General features: G+C 36.5%; 3 protein-coding genes across 4 annotated transcripts; 2 read left to right on the top strand and 1 right to left on the bottom strand.

Moving 5' to 3' along the window:
* The first annotated feature begins 1,769 nt into the window (after positions 1-1,769).
* Positions 1,770-3,739, top strand: LOC127249995 (WRKY transcription factor 6-like). The gene is made up of 5 exons (XM_051273126.1): positions 1,770-2,103; positions 2,236-2,331; positions 2,435-2,815; positions 2,887-3,000; positions 3,093-3,739. Exons 1-5 carry the CDS (start codon positions 1,843-1,845, stop codon positions 3,660-3,662), a joined length of 1,422 nt encoding a protein of 473 aa, XP_051129083.1. The 5' UTR covers positions 1,770-1,842; the 3' UTR covers positions 3,663-3,739.
* A 6,494-nt stretch (positions 3,740-10,233) lies between these two features.
* Positions 10,234-14,678, top strand: LOC127249761 (aspartic proteinase A1-like). 2 transcript variants are annotated; one of them, XM_051272737.1, is made up of 15 exons: positions 10,310-10,327; positions 10,411-10,431; positions 11,189-11,567; positions 11,669-11,729; positions 12,040-12,134; positions 12,217-12,329; positions 12,571-12,739; positions 12,829-12,868; positions 12,972-13,036; positions 13,323-13,436; positions 13,525-13,589; positions 13,706-13,856; positions 13,946-14,065; positions 14,201-14,289; positions 14,368-14,678. In XM_051272737.1, the coding sequence occupies exons 3-15, from the start codon at positions 11,196-11,198 to the stop codon at positions 14,450-14,452; spliced, it is 1,539 nt and encodes a 512-aa protein (XP_051128694.1). In that variant the 5' UTR covers positions 10,310-10,327; positions 10,411-10,431; positions 11,189-11,195; the 3' UTR covers positions 14,453-14,678. The 2 variants fall into 2 exon arrangements, with proteins under 2 accessions (XP_051128693.1, XP_051128694.1); XM_051272736.1 differs by having other exon boundaries at positions 10,234-10,431.
* A 560-nt stretch (positions 14,679-15,238) lies between these two features.
* Positions 15,239-17,412, bottom strand: LOC127249444 (uncharacterized). Its single transcript, XM_051272208.1, has 2 exons — positions 16,926-17,412; positions 15,239-15,779 (listed from the first exon to the last, which is right to left on the bottom strand). The coding sequence occupies exons 1-2, from the start codon at positions 17,206-17,208 to the stop codon at positions 15,364-15,366; spliced, it is 699 nt and encodes a 232-aa protein (XP_051128165.1). The 5' UTR covers positions 17,209-17,412; the 3' UTR covers positions 15,239-15,363.
* Positions 17,413-18,133: the final 721 nt, after the last annotated feature.

Raw genomic sequence — 18,133 nt, 5'->3', positions numbered from 1 at the left:
GACTGGACGAATACATATCGGGAAGACCACGTCGACTGGACGGACAAAAATCGGGAGGACTACTAAAAAAATCTATAATTAAAATGAAAAATCTACTCCCTCCGTCCCAAACAACCTGCAACATTTCCTTTTTGGTATGTCTCAAACACCATGCAACATTTCCAAAATAGAAAATAATTAATTATACTTAATCTCTACCCGCATTTTATACCCGCATTTTATCCCATCACATCATCCAAATAAAAAAATAAAATATATATTTCTATCTCTATCACATCACCTAATTTCTAAATTATCCTACTTAGTACTACCTATTTAAAAACTTGTGCCAAAAATAAATATTGCACCTTGTTTGGGACTGAGGGAGTATTTCTTAGCAAGGGACAACTCTCACTAATATCATTAATATGTAGCAATTAATTGCATGTGGAATTTGTGAATATACATTATTGACTCATAATCCTTCCAGTTTCTTCTTTAGTCGTTGGAATTAATAAATACACACACACATATGCTGAAATAAAATTGAAGGAATTATATTATTATTATTATTATTATTATTATTATTATTATTATTATTATGAGGGTAATATATAAATGTATAAAAAGAAATTAAATAAATTTAGGTTGTTCTTTTTCTGTTTTTTTTTCATAGGTACAAGTATTATACTGATCAATAATTTTATATAAAATTTTTATTAAAAAAAAAAAAGAATGAAAGAACATGCATATAATAAATATTTATACCATACACAATTTTTGTGCAATTTTTTATTTTATTAAAGGATTATGTAAAAAACTAAATAATAAGATATAAATTTTATATTAAAAAAAAAAACTCCTATATTCTATCTAAAAGTAAATATTATTTTTGTTTCAATTCAATCTATTTTATTTATTAATTTTATTTATTCCATTAAAAATATTCAATTTCAATTATAGTAAAAATAGTTATATATAAATATAAAAAATGCCTATGATTTTTAATTTACATTTAATATCAAAATAATCTTACATATTTATTAACTTTAATTTGTAATTTATTAAAAATAAATAAATAAATACATTTAAGGGTGTGTTTGTTTGGGGATTCTCCCTTAAATACACTATTCATCCAACTTTTTTTCTTTTAAAAATATCAAATTAAACATTTATTTTATATTTTTTATATTATACTAAAAATTATTTTTGAATATGACATCAATACCTATTTATATCACATCTTACATTTATCTAAATTTAAAATTTTTCAAATTCTAACTCCAAATCCAAGTACTGAAACAAACACACCCTTATAGGCCAATCCCCATTCCCCACTGCCACCTACCTGTTCAATACCTCAGCTAGCCGTCACTCACCCACATTAATCCGGGCCGGGTCGGGCCGTAAAAGTTGACTTCGTGTGATATTTCGTCTTACCTCTTAAAACTCGCAGGAAGGTGCCTCACGCTTCTGGCCGTTCACTAGCTGTTAATTGAATTTGGAAGTTTGAAATTTTAATTTAAATAAATTTTCATATAGAAAAAAATGACGATCTCTAAATAGTAAAAAAGAAAAAAAAAATAACAATATTTATTATTTTCTTTAATAATCGATAATTAATTATTATAGTTATTATTAGTAAGCCGTCAAACGAAGTCGCCTTCGTATTGGGACGAAGGCTCCCAACTCAACCATGTGGGCCACGTCGTCTGTCTGTCATCCAGCCTAAATAATTTGTTTGTAGTTTGTACCCAATTTATAAATTTCCTTCCCCATAGCAATTGGCAATTTGCAATTCCATTTTCATTAAATTGAAATTCACCATTTTTTTTTTTTTCTCTAAAATTGATTTCTTGATTTATGGAGAGAGGATGGGGTGCTGTTGCCCTTGACAATTCCAATTCTAACCACATCGACTATTTAATGTTCGGCCTTCCTAGGAATAACGGGGGCTTCAGCATGTTTCCGGTGACCTCCAACGACGGCGCCGCTTCCTCGCCGCCGCGGCGGGTGGTCGACTTTTTTGCCGAGAAAAAGCCGCCGCCGCCGCCGATAGGCGGCAGTATTGTCAAGAAGGAAAACTCACTCGCAGAAGAAGCCGCTTATTTCGACGACGTTAATGTTAGTAATGAGTTTATTTTAATTTGTAATATATAATTAATAAAAATAAAATCACTCTTCAGACAACGCTTTTGTATCTAATCTTATTCATCTTCTTCCTCCAATTTTATTTATTTATTTGGTTAATTGCAGACTGGTTTGCAGCTTGTGACTGCAGCAACCAGTGGACGACGAAGCTATCAATCAATGGTGGCTTCTGAAATCGAAGATGAAAGGGTCAAACAAGAGGTGTGTATAAAACATATAGATATATATATATATAATTTATAATTAAGATTGTATTGTACGTAAGTATTGTCTGTGTATATATAAATTAAATTGAGTGTGACAGGTGGCGCAGCTGCAATTTGAGGTGGAAAGAATGAATTCGGAGAATCAGAGGTTGAAGAAAATGGTGATGCAAGTGAGCCACAATTACTCCACACTGCAGATGCATTTGGCGGCGATCATGCGACCACCATCTGGTACGGACAAGAAAATCCTAATAAACGACGTCGTACAATCGAACTCGTCGTCCGAAGAAAGAACCCTATCTGAGTCGGAATTATCCAGAAACAAGAAGACGAGGAAAATGAAGAATCTTAGCCGAGAAGATTCCCCTGAATCTGCATCCAACAAACCCCCCAAATTGATTCCCGACCAATCGGCGGCGGAGGCCGCCACCATGCGCAAGGCACGTGTCTCCGTCAGAGCTCGCTCGGAAGCTCCCATGGTAAATATTAATTGCTGTTTCTGGAATTATTTTATTTTATGTATTTTGATTAATATTTCTTACGTCTTCAGATCTCCGATGGATGCCAATGGAGGAAGTACGGACAAAAAATTGCGAAAGGGAATCCATGCCCACGTGCTTATTACAGGTGTACAATGGCGCCCGGCTGTCCGGTGCGCAAACAGGTACGTCGGAAAACTTTTTTTTTTTTAATTCCGGTCGCCGGAAAATTGATTCAGATTTCTGATGATTTTGTGCTCCGGCGGTTCAATTTCAGGTGCAAAGATGTGCGCAGGATCGAACGGTGCTGATCACCACCTACGAAGGTACCCACAGCCACCCTTTGCCGCCGGCCGCCGTGGCCATGGCGTCCGCCACCACCTCCGCCGCAGACATGCTTCTATCAGGCTCGACGCCGACCGCCGACGCCTTGTTTAACAACCCCAATTTTCCGGCGAGATCCATCTTCCCCGGCTCCACGAACATGGCCACAATATCAGCCTCCGCGCCGTTTCCGACGATCACGATCGACCTAACGCAGACCCCAACTCAGCCGCAAAACCTAATTCCGGCGGCTTCCGCCGCCGCCAATCAACAATCGCTGATTCCTCAATTATTCGGGCAGCCGGTCTACACTCAATCCAGGTTTTCGGGGCTGCACATGTCTAACGACGCCGAGAAACCGCCGCCGTTGACAACCGACACACTGACGGCGGCGATCGCCGCCGACCCGAATTTCACGGCGGCCCTTACGGCGGCGATATCTTCCATCATCAGCGCAAGAAACAGCAACCAATCTACGGGCGGAAATCTCCACACGAGTGATGACACCAACAAACAAAATTAAAAATTTAATCACTGTAATAACTTTCCATGTATGTTTATAATACAAACAAAATAAATACACGTACATTAATTATTTATAAATCTCGATTGCTGTATTAGAATAATACACACAAAAATCCATCTTTTTGTTTCGTTCTCCAATTCCCAAATACGACAAAAGAGGGCCACGCCGCATTAATTACGTTGAATCCAGGTGGGTTTTCGACAAATTCGTCAGTTGTGCGAAAAGACCAAGAAAATACATGTGAAAATTCGAATTGGATTGATCAAGAAGTCAAAGTCAAAGTCAAAATCTCCGGCCAGAAGGCATGATCGATCGATCACGACGATGATTGAGCGTTCTGTTACTTCCAGGCAACTTCTCAATTTGTTCAAATTTATTACTTTCACCGATCCCAATTCAATGTCAGAAATTGATCGTAACATATCCCGATGAGATAGGGCATTGACTTTGACTTGATCAGCTGAAAAATGCATGCATGAGTTATGGAAATGATCGATCAATTAATGAATTATAGACCATAATCATCGACTAAGTGCTGTCTACAGACAGACTACAATTTTGACTGTTCTTGATCTCCTCCCGCCGTACAACTACGTTTACCGCTCAATTCCACGTCATCTTATTTATTTTTTCTATAAAACATTTAAGTTACTAATATATCGCGGATCGATGAGATTATTCGAACCTATCTTAAATTACCATACACCTGAAGCCATGCATGTCTTCTTCAAGCATCATCTCTTCTTAGTTCTTTCCACCAACTATTACCATGTAATCTTTCAGCTATTTCAAGATATCTATTGTTTATCCAAATTATCAGCCACAACGTAGTCAGTCTTACCCGATGAGAAATTGTGCAAGTGTATGTTGTAGTGCAGGAAAGGCCTTCGAGGTCAACTTCACTATCGATGTATGCATTTCCCAAATAGTATAGATGCGAGTTGAGAAAATAGGCGGTAGGAAACCATCCCAAACTTGGTCGATAACCTGCCGAAATTGCATGTATCCAATGTGTTCCCTTGTTATAGAATTCATCCAATGAACCAAGAAGGGCATTATTACTGTGGACTGTATGTTCGATCTGATGCTCGACCAGATGTGCAAGCAAGAACCTTGCGACTGCTTTTACCTTGTCTAATGTTTCTTTGATGAAATTTATTTTGCACAAATTCTCTACCATGAGTTCTATACATCTCGACACACTAATGAATCCGGTGGATTCTATCCATGAGTTCCTTTAGATCTTATTGTAATAGTTTCTTTTAGGATCTAGACGTGGTATGAGTCGTGAACATTTTCAAATTGCATTGTTCACAGGTGATGCGTTTTCCGGTGGCATCATTACTTTGCATTGCATTTTTCAGTCAAAATCGTGCGTTTGCAATGCGTTTTCCGGTCGTATTTTGGATTGGAGTTGCATATCTTCATTTTAACCAAATTTTCGAATGTTGAAAATGTCAGATTTTACCGAAAATAAATTTTAGTTTTTTATTTTGGTCAGTTGGCGGGAATTGTACTGAATTAGGGAATTTTGAATTACCGTTGAACTTAGAGTTCTTTTATAACGATTTTTTCCATGTCAATAATTTGATTTACACCGTTCATAAACATCAAATTTAATTTAATGTTCCATTTTTATTTTTTTTTAAATCTCTCACATCATCAGACCTTCCGTAAGACCCGAGGTTTAATTAGCGAAGATCAACAACATCAAAATTTACTTCTATCCTTCATCTTGCTACTTTCTTACAATTTTTATTAGCAAAAGATCCCAATTTAGTAACGATTTCATTCTTACCATTGCTTGTAGATCCTTTCCCCCTCGCACTAATGCCTCATCGCAACAATTTTAATCAATCTTCATTAATTTATTTACTTTAATTGTTGGACTACAAAATTCTACATACATAGAAATTAATTTTAAACATGAAAATACATCACTTCCACCCAAAATGCACAATTTGTTTAAAGATATTTTGATATACTATTATGTAATGTTAATTGACAATATATATATATATATATATGTTAGTTGGTTTGAAATTCCACTTGCTTAGTTGTACAAGTATAATCTTATATTAATTGATCGATAATGTTTCATTTGTTTCATCACCTTCGGGCTAGTGCATGGTTTGATCGGCGCGATTCAACAAATTGAGAATTTAAATTTAATATTTCATTTGTTTCATCTGTCACACCGTGCGACTTTCCATGAGCTGGCGGTTTGATTGGTGCCGTTCAGCAATGCCGTAATTTAACGTCACATTTGTTTCCTCTACCTATCTTCACTAGTTGATGCACGAGCGCAATCGATAGTCGTTTCGCTCGGAATTAGCATTTATTTCTAGGTTTTTAATAAAAAATAAATACAAATCAAATAATTTTTTTGGCCACAGAGTCATTTTCCTCATGACTGGTGGATCCCCTTCCCCCTCACCAATGGCTCACCCCGCAGAGCTATTAAAAATTGTCCGTAATATGCACGATTAATTTGAAGATATTTTAATGTAGTATAATGTTATGTTAAGTAATATATATATTATAGTTGATTTGAAATTCAACCTACTTGCTCACTGGTATAGTGTTACGTTAATTGATTCAAAATTTGGCCTAATTTTTGTTTCGGGTTTATTTGATTTATTTGAGATAGCTCATAAAATTTTAATCTGAACCAGTGTTTTTAAATGCCATTACCTTCTTATTTATCTACTTCTCTATGTTCACTAGTTGATGCAGGGGAACAATCAATGATAACCGTTTCGCTCAGAATTAGTATTTTTTGTTGTTTTTTACCGTTTATAATAGAAAAATCAAATTGAGTAATATTTTAGCCACATATTCATTATCATCATTAGTGGTAGATCCCCATCTCCTCGTCACTAATGCCTCACCCCCACACAACTATTATAAAATCGTCACGATTAATTTGAAGATGTTATAACATAGTATAATTTATTTTGTTAGGCCTATGTCGACTTGTGTGTTTTGCTATATGAATTTAATCCCTATTATAATATTAGTTTGTTTTATGATCTAACTGTGGTTTCATTTGACTTGTGAAAAATGTTCAAATTGCATCGTTCACAGGTGATGCATTTTTCCAGTGGTATCATTATCAATTGGAATTGCATTTTCCAATCAAACTGTGAGCTGGCGATGGCGAAGCATCCTAATTAAGGTACAAGATAAGCTAAACTTTTTCGTCGAAATTGATCTCAAAATGACTTCTGAAAGAGCAGCATTCGATCTTCGCTAATTACCTATGGTGTTCTCAAGATCAGGAAGATAAAGCACACCTTCATCCTCAGCTGCTCTCTTTGTTCTCTCAGTATACACAATGTCATCATCTGAAGCTACATTTGATTCCGAATCTTCATCATCCTCGTCGCACCATTTATTCCAATCAACCTTAATGTAAGAATCCTTCATCGTTTATGCTCTATTAGAATGTTGAAAACATTAGATTTTGCTCGAAAGCTTTTCCTTTTTTTTTTTGTACTTTTGTTCGGGAATTATATTAGCATTGAGAGTTTCATATTATCGTTGAACTTTAAAGCCCTTTCGACGGTCTTCCTTCAGGTCAATCATTTGATTAGCGCCATTCGTAAATATCGAAATTAAATTCAATGTTTCATAATTTGTTTTATCTCACACCATTAGACATACAACAATTTTAATCAATCTTCATTAATTTATTTACTTTAGGATTGGCTTGATTCAGTTTGAGATATACTCCTTAAATTGTTCAATTCTTAATAATGTCTTTTGCATCCTTTATTTATTTATTTTTATATCTTTTTTTTTAATCTTTTGTTAGGCCTATGTTGAGTTGTATGTTTTGTTATATGAATTGATTTTTGGGATTTATTGTATGTGAATGGTTGAGAAGACAACAATCACTTAATTTGTGCTATTTACTTATTCTCTATTTGATGTAATGTACAAGTTATGATGCCTTTAGATTTCATTATATTAGTTTTTTTAGAATCTAGTGTGGATTGAGTTGTGAAAATTTTCAAATTATTTAGTTCGCAAGTGATGAATATCATTAATTGGCATTTTATTTTTCAATCAAACCTTGCGCTAATAATACGTTTTCCAATGTCTCATTTGTTTCATCAATTTCACATCATCAGACTTTCCTTTGGGTCTTAGGTTTGACCAGCACAGTTCAATAATAGCAAATTCAATCCCTAGTTCGTTTCATCCTTCACACCATCAGACCTTCATTTGGGCCATCAGATCTCCCATCTGGTCGTAAGTTTGGTCCGCGAGATTCAACAACATCAAATTCAATGTTTCATTTGTTTCATCTCGCACACCATAAATATTCCTTTGGGCCATCAGACCTTCCTTTGGGTTGTAGGTTTGATCGGCGCGATTCAAAAGCATTAAATTCAATGTCTCACTTTTTTGATACCTCACACCATCGGACCTTCCTTGAGGCCGTAGGTTTGATCGGCATGGTTCGACAACATCATCTTTCATTGATGGTTAAATTAATCAGCACAATTCGACATCATAATAATTCAATATTTCATTCATTTCATCTCTATTATCTTTTCTAGTTGATGCATCGTGCCTAGACAACAATAAACTCTCTCAAAATTAGCATTTCTTGTTGGTTTCTTATAATCTTTATTAGCAAAAGATCCCAATTCAGTAATATTTTACCCACATGATTCATTGCTTGTAGATCATTTCCCTTTCACACTAATGCCTCTATCTCACCCAACAATTTTAATCAATTTATAGATCATTTTCCTTTCACACTACACTGCTTTTTTTTAGTTTCGTAACTGACCATTTTATCATTTTAGTCCCGTAAGTGGAGCCTGTCGCAAACTAGTTCCATAAGTGAAAAAATTTCGCTGGTTTAGTCCTCCAGCGCCGGAGATGCCCACGTGACTCGCCGGAGGTGACGTGTCCGCCAGGTGTCCCGCCAAGTCAGCGATACCTGGCGGACACATGGATTTATTTATTTTTTTCATTTTTTTAATTTTTTTTTATTTGGACCAAATAAAAATAATACAAATAAAATTAAAAATAAATTAAAAAAAAGTTTTTAAAAAAATGAAAAAAAAAAATCCACTTGTCCGCACCTGGCGAACACATCACCTCCGGCGAGCCACGCGGGCGTCTCCGGCGCCGGAGGACTAAAACAACGAAAATTTTTCACTTATGGGACTAATTTGCGACATGCTCCACTTACGGGACTAAAATGATAAAGAGGTCCAGTCACGGGACTAACTTAATTTGTGCTGTTTATTTTTTCTCTATTTGTTGTCATGTAAAAAATATGATGTCTTTAGATTTTATTATATTAATTTTTTAGGATCCAATATGGATTTAGTTCTGAAAATTTTCAGATTACCCCTTTCGCAATTTTTCAATCAAGTCGTGCGCCAACCATGCGTTTTCTGGTTTCTCTCTATATTGACTTTACATAAAATAAAAATCTACATCACGCATGAGGGCTTCTACTTCTTTCAAGACCAATTCTCGTGCTCGAGGTTCTTATGGCCTCCCTTCATGTCGGTAATTTGATCGACAATGTTTCATCACCATTAGGCTAGTGCATGCTTTGATCGGCGTTGCGTTGTTCAGCAAATTGAGCATTCAATTTAATATTTCATTTGTTTAATTTGTCACACCGTATTATTTTCTTTCGAGCTGGCCGTTTGATTGTTGGTCACGTTTGTTTCATCTCGCTATGTGAAAAATATATATATAAGTTCAAACATGGAAAGATATAATTTACACGAAGAATTTAGATACTAATGTAGCTTAATGTATTTGTATGTTAATTGATTGACTAAAAATCGACCTAATTTTGTTTCGATCGGATCAAGTCGGGTTAGTTCAATTTGAAATAGACTTGTAAAATTTTAACATGAACTTATGTATTGTTCAATCCTTAATGAACGTAATTACCTCCTTTATTTTTTTATTCTTATAATATTTTTTTTGGTTGCATGAATTTTAACCCCTTTTTTTTAAAAAAAATAAATAAATTGTATTGTTTGTGAATTATCGTTGTATTTACTTTTTTTACTATTTCATGTTATATAAAGCTCTTGATGCGTTAGGGTTTAGGGGGTTTTAAAATCCACTAATTTTGAGCAGTATATATTAATTTTTGTTTTTACTAACAAAAAATAAATAAACAAAAGATTGTTATTGGTTCGACAAATTATCGAAAATTCGCCCACAAATTTCAACTACTATTTATAGAATTTCGATGCTTAGTTCTTAAGCAACAATAAATTAGTAATAATTATATTTTATCCTTTTTTGGGCCGTTTCAAAATAGGGCCCACACAGCAGACGTCGCGTGTCACGCAGCCTCACTTGCTTTCTTGACACGTCAGCATTTGTGCTGGGTTCACTACGACGTCGTTTTCGATCACGTTATTCCATCCTTATCACCGCCTCCAATTTATTCTCTTAATCTGGACCCTTTTCCACCGTCCGATCTTGCAACCAACGCTGCAGATCGAGCGGCGCATTTTAGCCTAGGCCACGACACTCGCCACTTCTTCTATTTCATTGCCCACGGCAGCAACTGAGAATCATCAGAAAGCTATATCCCGAGAAATCCGACGGCTGTGATAACGACTACTGGACTCTATCGACGGCCGAGATATTCGGAACAAGTGTTGGTTGTTTTCTTTTTCATTTGTTATATATATTCTCGCACACCATCACCGCCTATTCGGTTTCCGTAAACATTGTTCTCCTGCAGGCATCACTGTTGATCGTTTTGGTAAGTGGTGAAACTGTCTTATGTGTTTATGATCGACGTTTTGGTGAGTGTATTACTGTTATATCTGTGTGCTTGTATGGTTTTTCGGATTTACGTTTTTTCATGGTGCAATGGTTTTTAGTGAAATCCAATTGCTCGGTAGGAAGGATGAATTTGGATGCATTTGCTGTGATTTGAGTTATTTGTTAATTTTTTGGCCAGCGATTAGGTTTTTTTCCTTTTGGCTGCGTGATTTTAGTACTTTATTATTATTTTTTTTGTTTGATTGGAAACTCAATTAGTTCTGATGAGGACGTAGTATTAATGTTGGTAAAGTGAAATATGTGAAATTGTGGTTGGAAGGAGAGGATGGTAGGTGTTACTTTTAGTTGCATAGACGAGCGACTATTGAACTTTCTTTCGCTGTTGAACATATGCGTAAGTAACAAGCAAGGTATTCTTCCTTTTCCGATTGTATGAAAACTATTCCATCTAGGACGGTATTTCTTTGGGAAAGACTTGTTTAACGCTTGGTGCGATTCGAGTTTCATATGTTGATATGATTTTTGTTGCAATGTGTGTTGAATTATTTCAGTTTCATAGTTTCTTAGTAATTGTTAAATTCATTAAAGCTGAAAGGAATTTGTTGGTTGTCTAATTGTTAGCAATGACCAACAGATTTTGCAATTTGTTTCGTTTATGGTATATTTGTGGCGTAGAGGTTGTAGTAATGATTGTTTAGGAAATAAGCTGACATGTACTATGTTTTTCTTTTCAGGAAAATAATGGCAATTTGGTTCAGAGCTTTCGCTGTAACACTTATCCTTTCGAGCTTATTATCTTCTCTTGCATTTTCTGCATCAAATGATGGATTGGTCAGATTAGGATTGAAGAAGATGAAATTTGCCAAAAGCAATGAGTTTGCTTCTCGAGTTGAGTCCAAAAATGGGGAGACATTGAGGGATTCAATTAGACATTTCAATCTTAAGGGAATATTGAGCAATGCTGCAGACACTGATATAGTTGTATTGAAAAACTACATGGATGCACAGTATTTTGGAGAGATTGGTATTGGCACCCCCCCACAGAAATTCACTGTGATTTTTGATACTGGTAGCTCCAACCTATGGGTGCCGTCTTCCAAATGCCATTTTTCTGTAAGTCACAAGATATTTGTTTGGGTATTTATAAATTCTTTGTTAATCGTAAGGTAAAAATGGATATGCATGTGACTATGAGAACTTGCATCTTGATGCAGGTCCCCTGTTACTTCCATTCCAGGTACAAGTCGAGCAAGTCAAGCACTTACAAAGCGAATGGTTTGTTTCACTCCCTGACTCCTTGTCTCAAGAGTACCTTGTCTACATTACCTACTCTTGTGTCTGATGTTTTGTTCGCGTACCTCACTGAACATTGAATTAGACAGGCAATTTGTGATTTTTTAGACATAAACGTCTGCCCCTTTGCTTCTCCACTTCCCTACGCTTGCAACTTAAGAAAGGAGTTGATAGCTATGTAACATTTATGGGCTTGCAGCTTTTCCTATTTGATCATTTCTTGAAGTCACTGCATTGGTACATGGTATGCAATGAATTGATTCTACAATTTTGTCTAAAATTTTCTTAACAGGAAAATCAGCAGCAATCCACTATGGAACTGGGGCCATATCTGGATTTTTTAGTGAAGATAGTGTCACAGTTGGCGACCTAGTAGTAAAGAGCCAGGTTGTTAACTTTCACGTTTATATTCTGGTTCCTATGATTAGTATGTGCTGAACACTAATAGTAGAATTGTTATAATGGCCAGGAATTTATTGAGGCTACAAAAGAACCTAGTCTAACATTTTTGATGGCTAAATTTGATGGCATTCTGGGACTTGGCTTTCAAGAGATTTCAGTTGGAAATTCAACACCAGTATGGTATGAGCTTGTGGCTTTTTGGTTTCCTTATGTTGGACTATGAGCTACCTTTTGTGTTATTATATGATTCTGGTCATGAGTTGGAGGTGGAGTTACTATCTGAGGATATAATCTTTTATTTCAAAATTGCATATACTGCTTGCCTTTGCATTTTGGTTTGGATATACTGCTAGTATTTTTAAACAATCAGAATTGGTTTTGAGGAATACTGTGCGAGTCTTGATACCTTGAGTTCTTTTAGGTACAACATGGTCGAGCAAGGTCTTGTTAAGGAGCCTGTGTTTTCATTTTGGCTCAACCGTAATCAAGAGGAAGAATCTGGTGGTGAACTAGTATTTGGCGGGGTTGATCCGGATCATTATAAGGGAAAACATACATATGTTCCTGTGACAAAGAAAGGATATTGGCAGGTTTGTTATCCAGATCTTTATAGCAGCAAGAGCAAATATAGAAAATGCCATGTGCTATTCTAACTCTCTGCGTGTATTTTTTAATGTAGTTTGACATGGGTGATGTGCTTATTGATGGCAAAGAAAGTGGTATGTGCCCCCATAAATCTTTCAAACTGTTTTCGCTAACAGGCTGGATGTGTAATTCTGCTCCTTCTCACAACATCCAATCTGACGTTATTGTTATCTGTAGGTTACTGTACCGGTGGATGTTCAGCCATTGCCGATTCTGGAACTTCTCTCTTGGCTGGGCCAATGGTATGTCTGGAATCATGTTAGAACTTTTTACTTTTCAGCTGGTTCCTCTTTCGGCAATAATGTTCAAGATCATCAAGGTTTGAAGCACTAGCTTGGGCTTGATTCAAATATTGCATCAAGTATATCAAGACTTGAGCCAATCCAGTTGTTTATTTTGTGCCATTTCTAATCCTTCTTTAAGAATCATAACCACAATAAATGACTCGACAATAGATCCTTTATTGATTAATATGTTGGTCAACTTTTGATGGCTATTTACTAACTGATCATCCGTCTTCCATGCTAGACTGTGGTTGCAATGATCAACCATGCTATTGGAGCCACTGGAGTCGTTAGTCAAGAATGCAAAGCTGTCGTCCAACAATATGGCTCAACTATCCTCGAACTTCTTTTATCTCAGGTAAAATTCGCCCTTGCCAGTATTCATGCTACAAATTTCTTTCTTACATCTAGTCATCATGCCCTATGCCGAACTTTTATTGTCACAGACTTCACCAAAGAAAATATGCTCCCAAGTTGGGTTATGCACATTTAACGGGCAACGCGGTGTTAGGTTAGTTCCCTTACTCCATGTGCCTTTTACGAGAAGTAAATCTTTGGGTCCTCTTAAGTCCTCAATGCTGATTAGTACTTTTATCTTTGTTCTTTGTTCTTGGTGTCTTTACGCAGTGCTGGTATCGCGAGCGTGGTGGATAGAGAAGGCAAATCATCGGGTGTGCACGATGCTATGTGCTCGGCTTGTGAAATGGCTGTTGTGTGGATGCAAAACCAACTTAGCCAGAACCAGACCCAAGAACGGATCTTGAACTATGCCAATGAGGTATGGTTTTTCCATCACTTGGTTTGCTTGCAGTCGGACCATGTTTTCTTGTTTTACACATCTAAAGATGGGCATGTGGCAAATGGCAGCTTTGCGAGCGGCTTCCGAGTCCCATGGGAGAATCAGCTGTTGATTGCGCAAGCATCTCCTCTTTGCCTACCATATCCTTCACAATTGGTGATAAAACATTGGATCTCTTCCCCCACGAGGTTGGCCATTTAGATAGAACAGAACAGAACAATACATTTTATCCAATGCACAATATATATATATATATATGTGTCCATTCACTTGCTAATGATATGATAATGCATGTTGTGTTGTGTATATGACATGACAAACAGTACATACTGAAAGTAGGAGAGGGAGCGGCTGCACAGTGCATTAGCGGGTTCACTGGTCTCGACGTCCCTCCTCCCCGAGGCCCTCTTTGGTAAATTCCTGTTTCTAAGCTCCAAATACACATTTACTAAATATTCTGAAATCTGACCTTGGAAAATTCGATACACAGGATATTGGGAGATATCTTCATGGGGCGATATCACACGGTGTTTGATTTTGGCAAACAGAGGGTTGGGTTTGCTGAAGCTGCTTAAATGCTTGCAAGGTCAAGGTCAAGGTCGTTGCTTGATTTATGTATTATATGATATGCTGAAAATACTTGGACTTGGATTATGCAAGTTGCTTGATATTTATTATAGCAGCACATGTGTATATAGAGGTAAGCTTTTTATGTTGGTAGAGAAGGCCAACTCTGCTTTGGATTCTGACTGTTGCCTTTAATTTCTCTTTAAATATGGAATGGATATTATTATAATGGAATCATGGTTTTACTTTACTATAGCAATGATATTATTAAATTTATGAATAATTTATTTATAATTTTATTCGTTTCTAATTGTATTAGTTATATTTTAATAAGTAACTAAAGTACTATTATTCTTTATTCATTTTATTATTCTTCTATATGTAGTTTAATAAATTTTCAATAATAAAATATTATTCTCTTCTTTTGTTATGATTATGTCAAATTCTTTTAGTATAATTAGCCCAAATCTTTTTATAATTTATTTTCATTGTTCTCAACTTTGAAAATTTTTATTGAAAAATGAATAATTAATGTAATATTTCGTTAAAAGTATATTTAATATGATATTTTTGAAAAAAAAAATTATATATATTTTTGTTAAAAGGTATATAATGTTTAAACCCCACGTCTAACAATTATTTAAAAAATTAAATGCATAGTCAAAACACACGAACTCCAAACCACACATTCCCCTATATCACTACAATTTAGTAGAGTATTTCACATAATTAAAAAAAAAAAAAAAAAAAAAAAAACCCAATCATTAGCGCATTGTAGAAAACAAATGATAACATAACAACACAGGCTTATATTTGATCTAGCAAGCAGTCACCACACCAGCAAACCAATCTATTTATCAGTATCATCCCCTAAAACCCAAAAAAAAAACCAAAAATCAAAATCAATGTCTATGTTACCTTACGATCTTTTCTTGCTATCTGATAGTGATAATTTCCTATCAAGAGATTGCAATTGGCTTCTAAGATTCTGGTTTTCTTCAAGCAATCGGTCGTACTCGAGAAGGAACCCTTCCGATTGTTTCTTCAATGCCACTGCATTCGCTTCGGCGCTGCCTGCCTCTTTACTCTTTTCTTCGAGCTGTGCCTCCAGATGTTTCACTCTCTCCCATAACTCATTCTTCTCCTCTTCCAGCTGTTTCACTTTCCCACGCAATGCATTCTTCTCTTCCACCGATTTCATTTCTTCTGGAGCCTTACTGTCGTCAAAAACCCGGTTTTGTTTCTTCACTGCTTCCATGCTCTTCCTCCTTATACGGAGTTCGCGGATATAATGATGCAGCCTGTCTACCATCAGTGCAAGGAATAGAGAGAATCCTACACAAAGATTTGTACAATTAAGTCGAAAGTCACAGAAGATGGATTTTTATTAGATTTTAGAGCATGAATGAAGTGATAACATGCCTAAAGAACTAAGTAATAGAACAAGATATGATGTAAATTATGGTACTTAATGGCAATAAGGCCAAAATGGTTGTAAATGATGTTTGAACAGACGATATGTAAGAGATATTTATAAAAACTACAGTACTTCAAGATTGAAGATCAGGTAGTTTTTGCACAATCCAGTGCTTCAAGTTTCGTAACGTTCAAGTTAGTTCTGTGTAACAAAGTGGCCACTTTGTCGCTGCAAGAAAATAATGTTGATGGGAATTATTGCAAAGAATGATCCAAATTGTAGGAACTGTGATGAATCTAGCCATGGACTAGGCAGATATACATTTCAGAAATCTCTTCTGCAATGTTAAGCATATTACGATTACTATGGTCGAAGAAGATAATCTAATTCGAGAGAAACAGATATCGTCCACCCCGTAATAATTACTTCATAAGTATCGAAGTAACTTCACTGATACAAATTCCTTATTACTCAGGACAGTAGCTTAGCAAAAATCTGTCTCGAAGATACAAGAATGGCGAATGAAGATTTGTTTTGTTTTGGCAACCATATGTTCCACAGATTAGATTATACAACACTTCTCCAATGGAAAATTTTTAGACTTCTGCAGGTGATAATCTAAAATTGTGGTTACAAAACTATAAAATCAATCAAGGATGTAATATTCATACAAACACAGATCACATAGAGAAGCAAAATTTTGTTCATCCTTGTTTACACACACCAATAGAGAATTCTTATCTGTCTCACCTCTAAGGAAATACTTTTCCAGCATCAATTGTAGGAAAAAAAACCCCAAATTTCACCACACTAACAAATATGTACTCGACGATGCGATTAAATCTGAGAAAAAGTTTAGCTAATGATCTAATTCATGCTAAGACTGTTCAACAATTGAAATTGCATCTCTGATCAAATGAACGAACGAAGGCACAGTTCTACGGAGCCGATCAATGATAGAGACTGAATTGAATCAAACGATTATAATCGCATACAAATAATCACCTCGGAATTTAGATAGAAAAATATAGTTCGTTCGAATCGGAGAATTTTCGAATGATTACCCATGAGAGAAGCTTCGAGAAGATGCCTAGCAAACAGAATCTGATCCGTCGGGTTGACTTCGCCTTCCTGGATCCAACGCCTCTGGATCGACACCGCATTGTACACGGTGGCCGCCATGACGACAAACACTATCGCCGCCACCGTCTTCGCCACAATTGTGCCGCGGCCACGCTTGACTCGGTCTAGACCCATAATCACCAGTTTTCTCAACGGAGTTTTGAAAACGAACACCACGATCAGAGCCATCTCCACGAACACAACGATGAACAATAATTGGATCATCCTTCGATTCCTTCTTTCCGCTGGCACTCAAATCGATTCCAACCGGTAGGACTTCAGCAGCTAAAGAAACCGCAAGGAGGCGGCGCGGCGCCGGCGGCCGATCACTAACCGGAGAACGGGAGAAGATTATTGATATTTGAAACCATACGACTTCGGATCCGAGCAGCTCTACACATGGGAGACTGCACCACCGTCTCCCCCATGTATGGGACTCGAAACTTAAATTAAAAATCAGTACCTAAACTTCTCTACATTTACACATTGACCCCCTTATTTTCCAATAACTACACCATCGCCCACAGCCAAAATTCAGAATCAAAATGCAAAATTCCATATTTATTAATTACTCCTTGTAATCTTGTTCTTACACATCTTCCAAACTTCCGAATTTAATTCGACGACTTTAATGTTTAACGTTTTACTACATCATTTTAACTTTCTTCAAGGCTTCAGTCCACCTTCGACGTCATCGGCGATGTCGCTGTGGAATCTTCTACCATTTCCAAGACGTCCGGTTGAACCGCCGCCGGCGAATCTTCTGCCGGGCCTTCCAAAAAACCCTGAGCCTACGCCGACGGTTCCCGCCGGAGTAGCGCCGCCGCCGTGTCGGCCATGGAGAGGGAAGTGGTGGAGGAAGAATGTGGGCCGGATTCTGTCGGCATTCTTCACCGCCGGTAAGAACCTGCCGTCGACGGCGCCGGAAAATGCAATAATAGCCACTAGAAAGAAGATCTTGCTTGCCAACGCCGCCGCCATCGAATTTCTTGAGTATCGATTAATTTGACAATTGGGGGCTGAGTTCAATTGATTTATATAGAATTTCCCAAATTATTACACGATCGATCATTCAAGATCAGTGCTCGAACAAGAAAGCCAACACAGTTGTACCTAATCTTGGATTCATGTAATTTATCCAATCCTTAAA

The sequence above is a fragment of the Andrographis paniculata genome, unplaced genomic scaffold (assembly GCF_009805555.1).
Source record: "Andrographis paniculata isolate CXL003 unplaced genomic scaffold, ASM980555v1 Contig36END, whole genome shotgun sequence".
Lineage (NCBI taxonomy): Eukaryota > Viridiplantae > Streptophyta > Magnoliopsida > Lamiales > Acanthaceae > Andrographis > Andrographis paniculata.
Note: the sequence above shows the minus strand (reverse complement) of the source record. Positions and strands in the feature narration are given on the sequence as shown.

Bases quoted from the DNA above. Each gene is read 5' to 3' on its own strand.
- LOC127249761 (XM_051272736.1), top strand. From the start codon at position 11,196: ATGGCAATTTGGTTCAGAGCTTTCGCTGTAACACTTATCCTTTCGAGC. The intron at 12,135-12,216 runs GTTGTTAACTTT...TATAATGGCCAG, and splicing joins ACCTAGTAGTAAAGAGCCAG to GAATTTATTGAGGCTACAAA. The intron at 12,740-12,828 runs GTTTGTTATCCA...TTTTTAATGTAG, and splicing joins CAAAGAAAGGATATTGGCAG to TTTGACATGGGTGATGTGCT.
- LOC127249444 (XM_051272208.1), bottom strand. From the start codon at position 17,208: ATGATCCAATTATTGTTCATCGTTGTGTTCGTGGAGATGGCTCTGATC. The intron at 15,780-16,925 runs GTAATCATTCGA...ATCTTTGTGTAG, and splicing joins TCTCGAAGCTTCTCTCATGG to GATTCTCTCTATTCCTTGCA.
- LOC127249995 (XM_051273126.1), top strand. From the start codon at position 1,843: ATGGAGAGAGGATGGGGTGCTGTTGCCCTTGACAATTCCAATTCTAAC. The intron at 2,332-2,434 runs GTGTGTATAAAA...TGAGTGTGACAG, and splicing joins ATGAAAGGGTCAAACAAGAG to GTGGCGCAGCTGCAATTTGA. The intron at 3,001-3,092 runs GTACGTCGGAAA...GTTCAATTTCAG, and splicing joins GCTGTCCGGTGCGCAAACAG to GTGCAAAGATGTGCGCAGGA.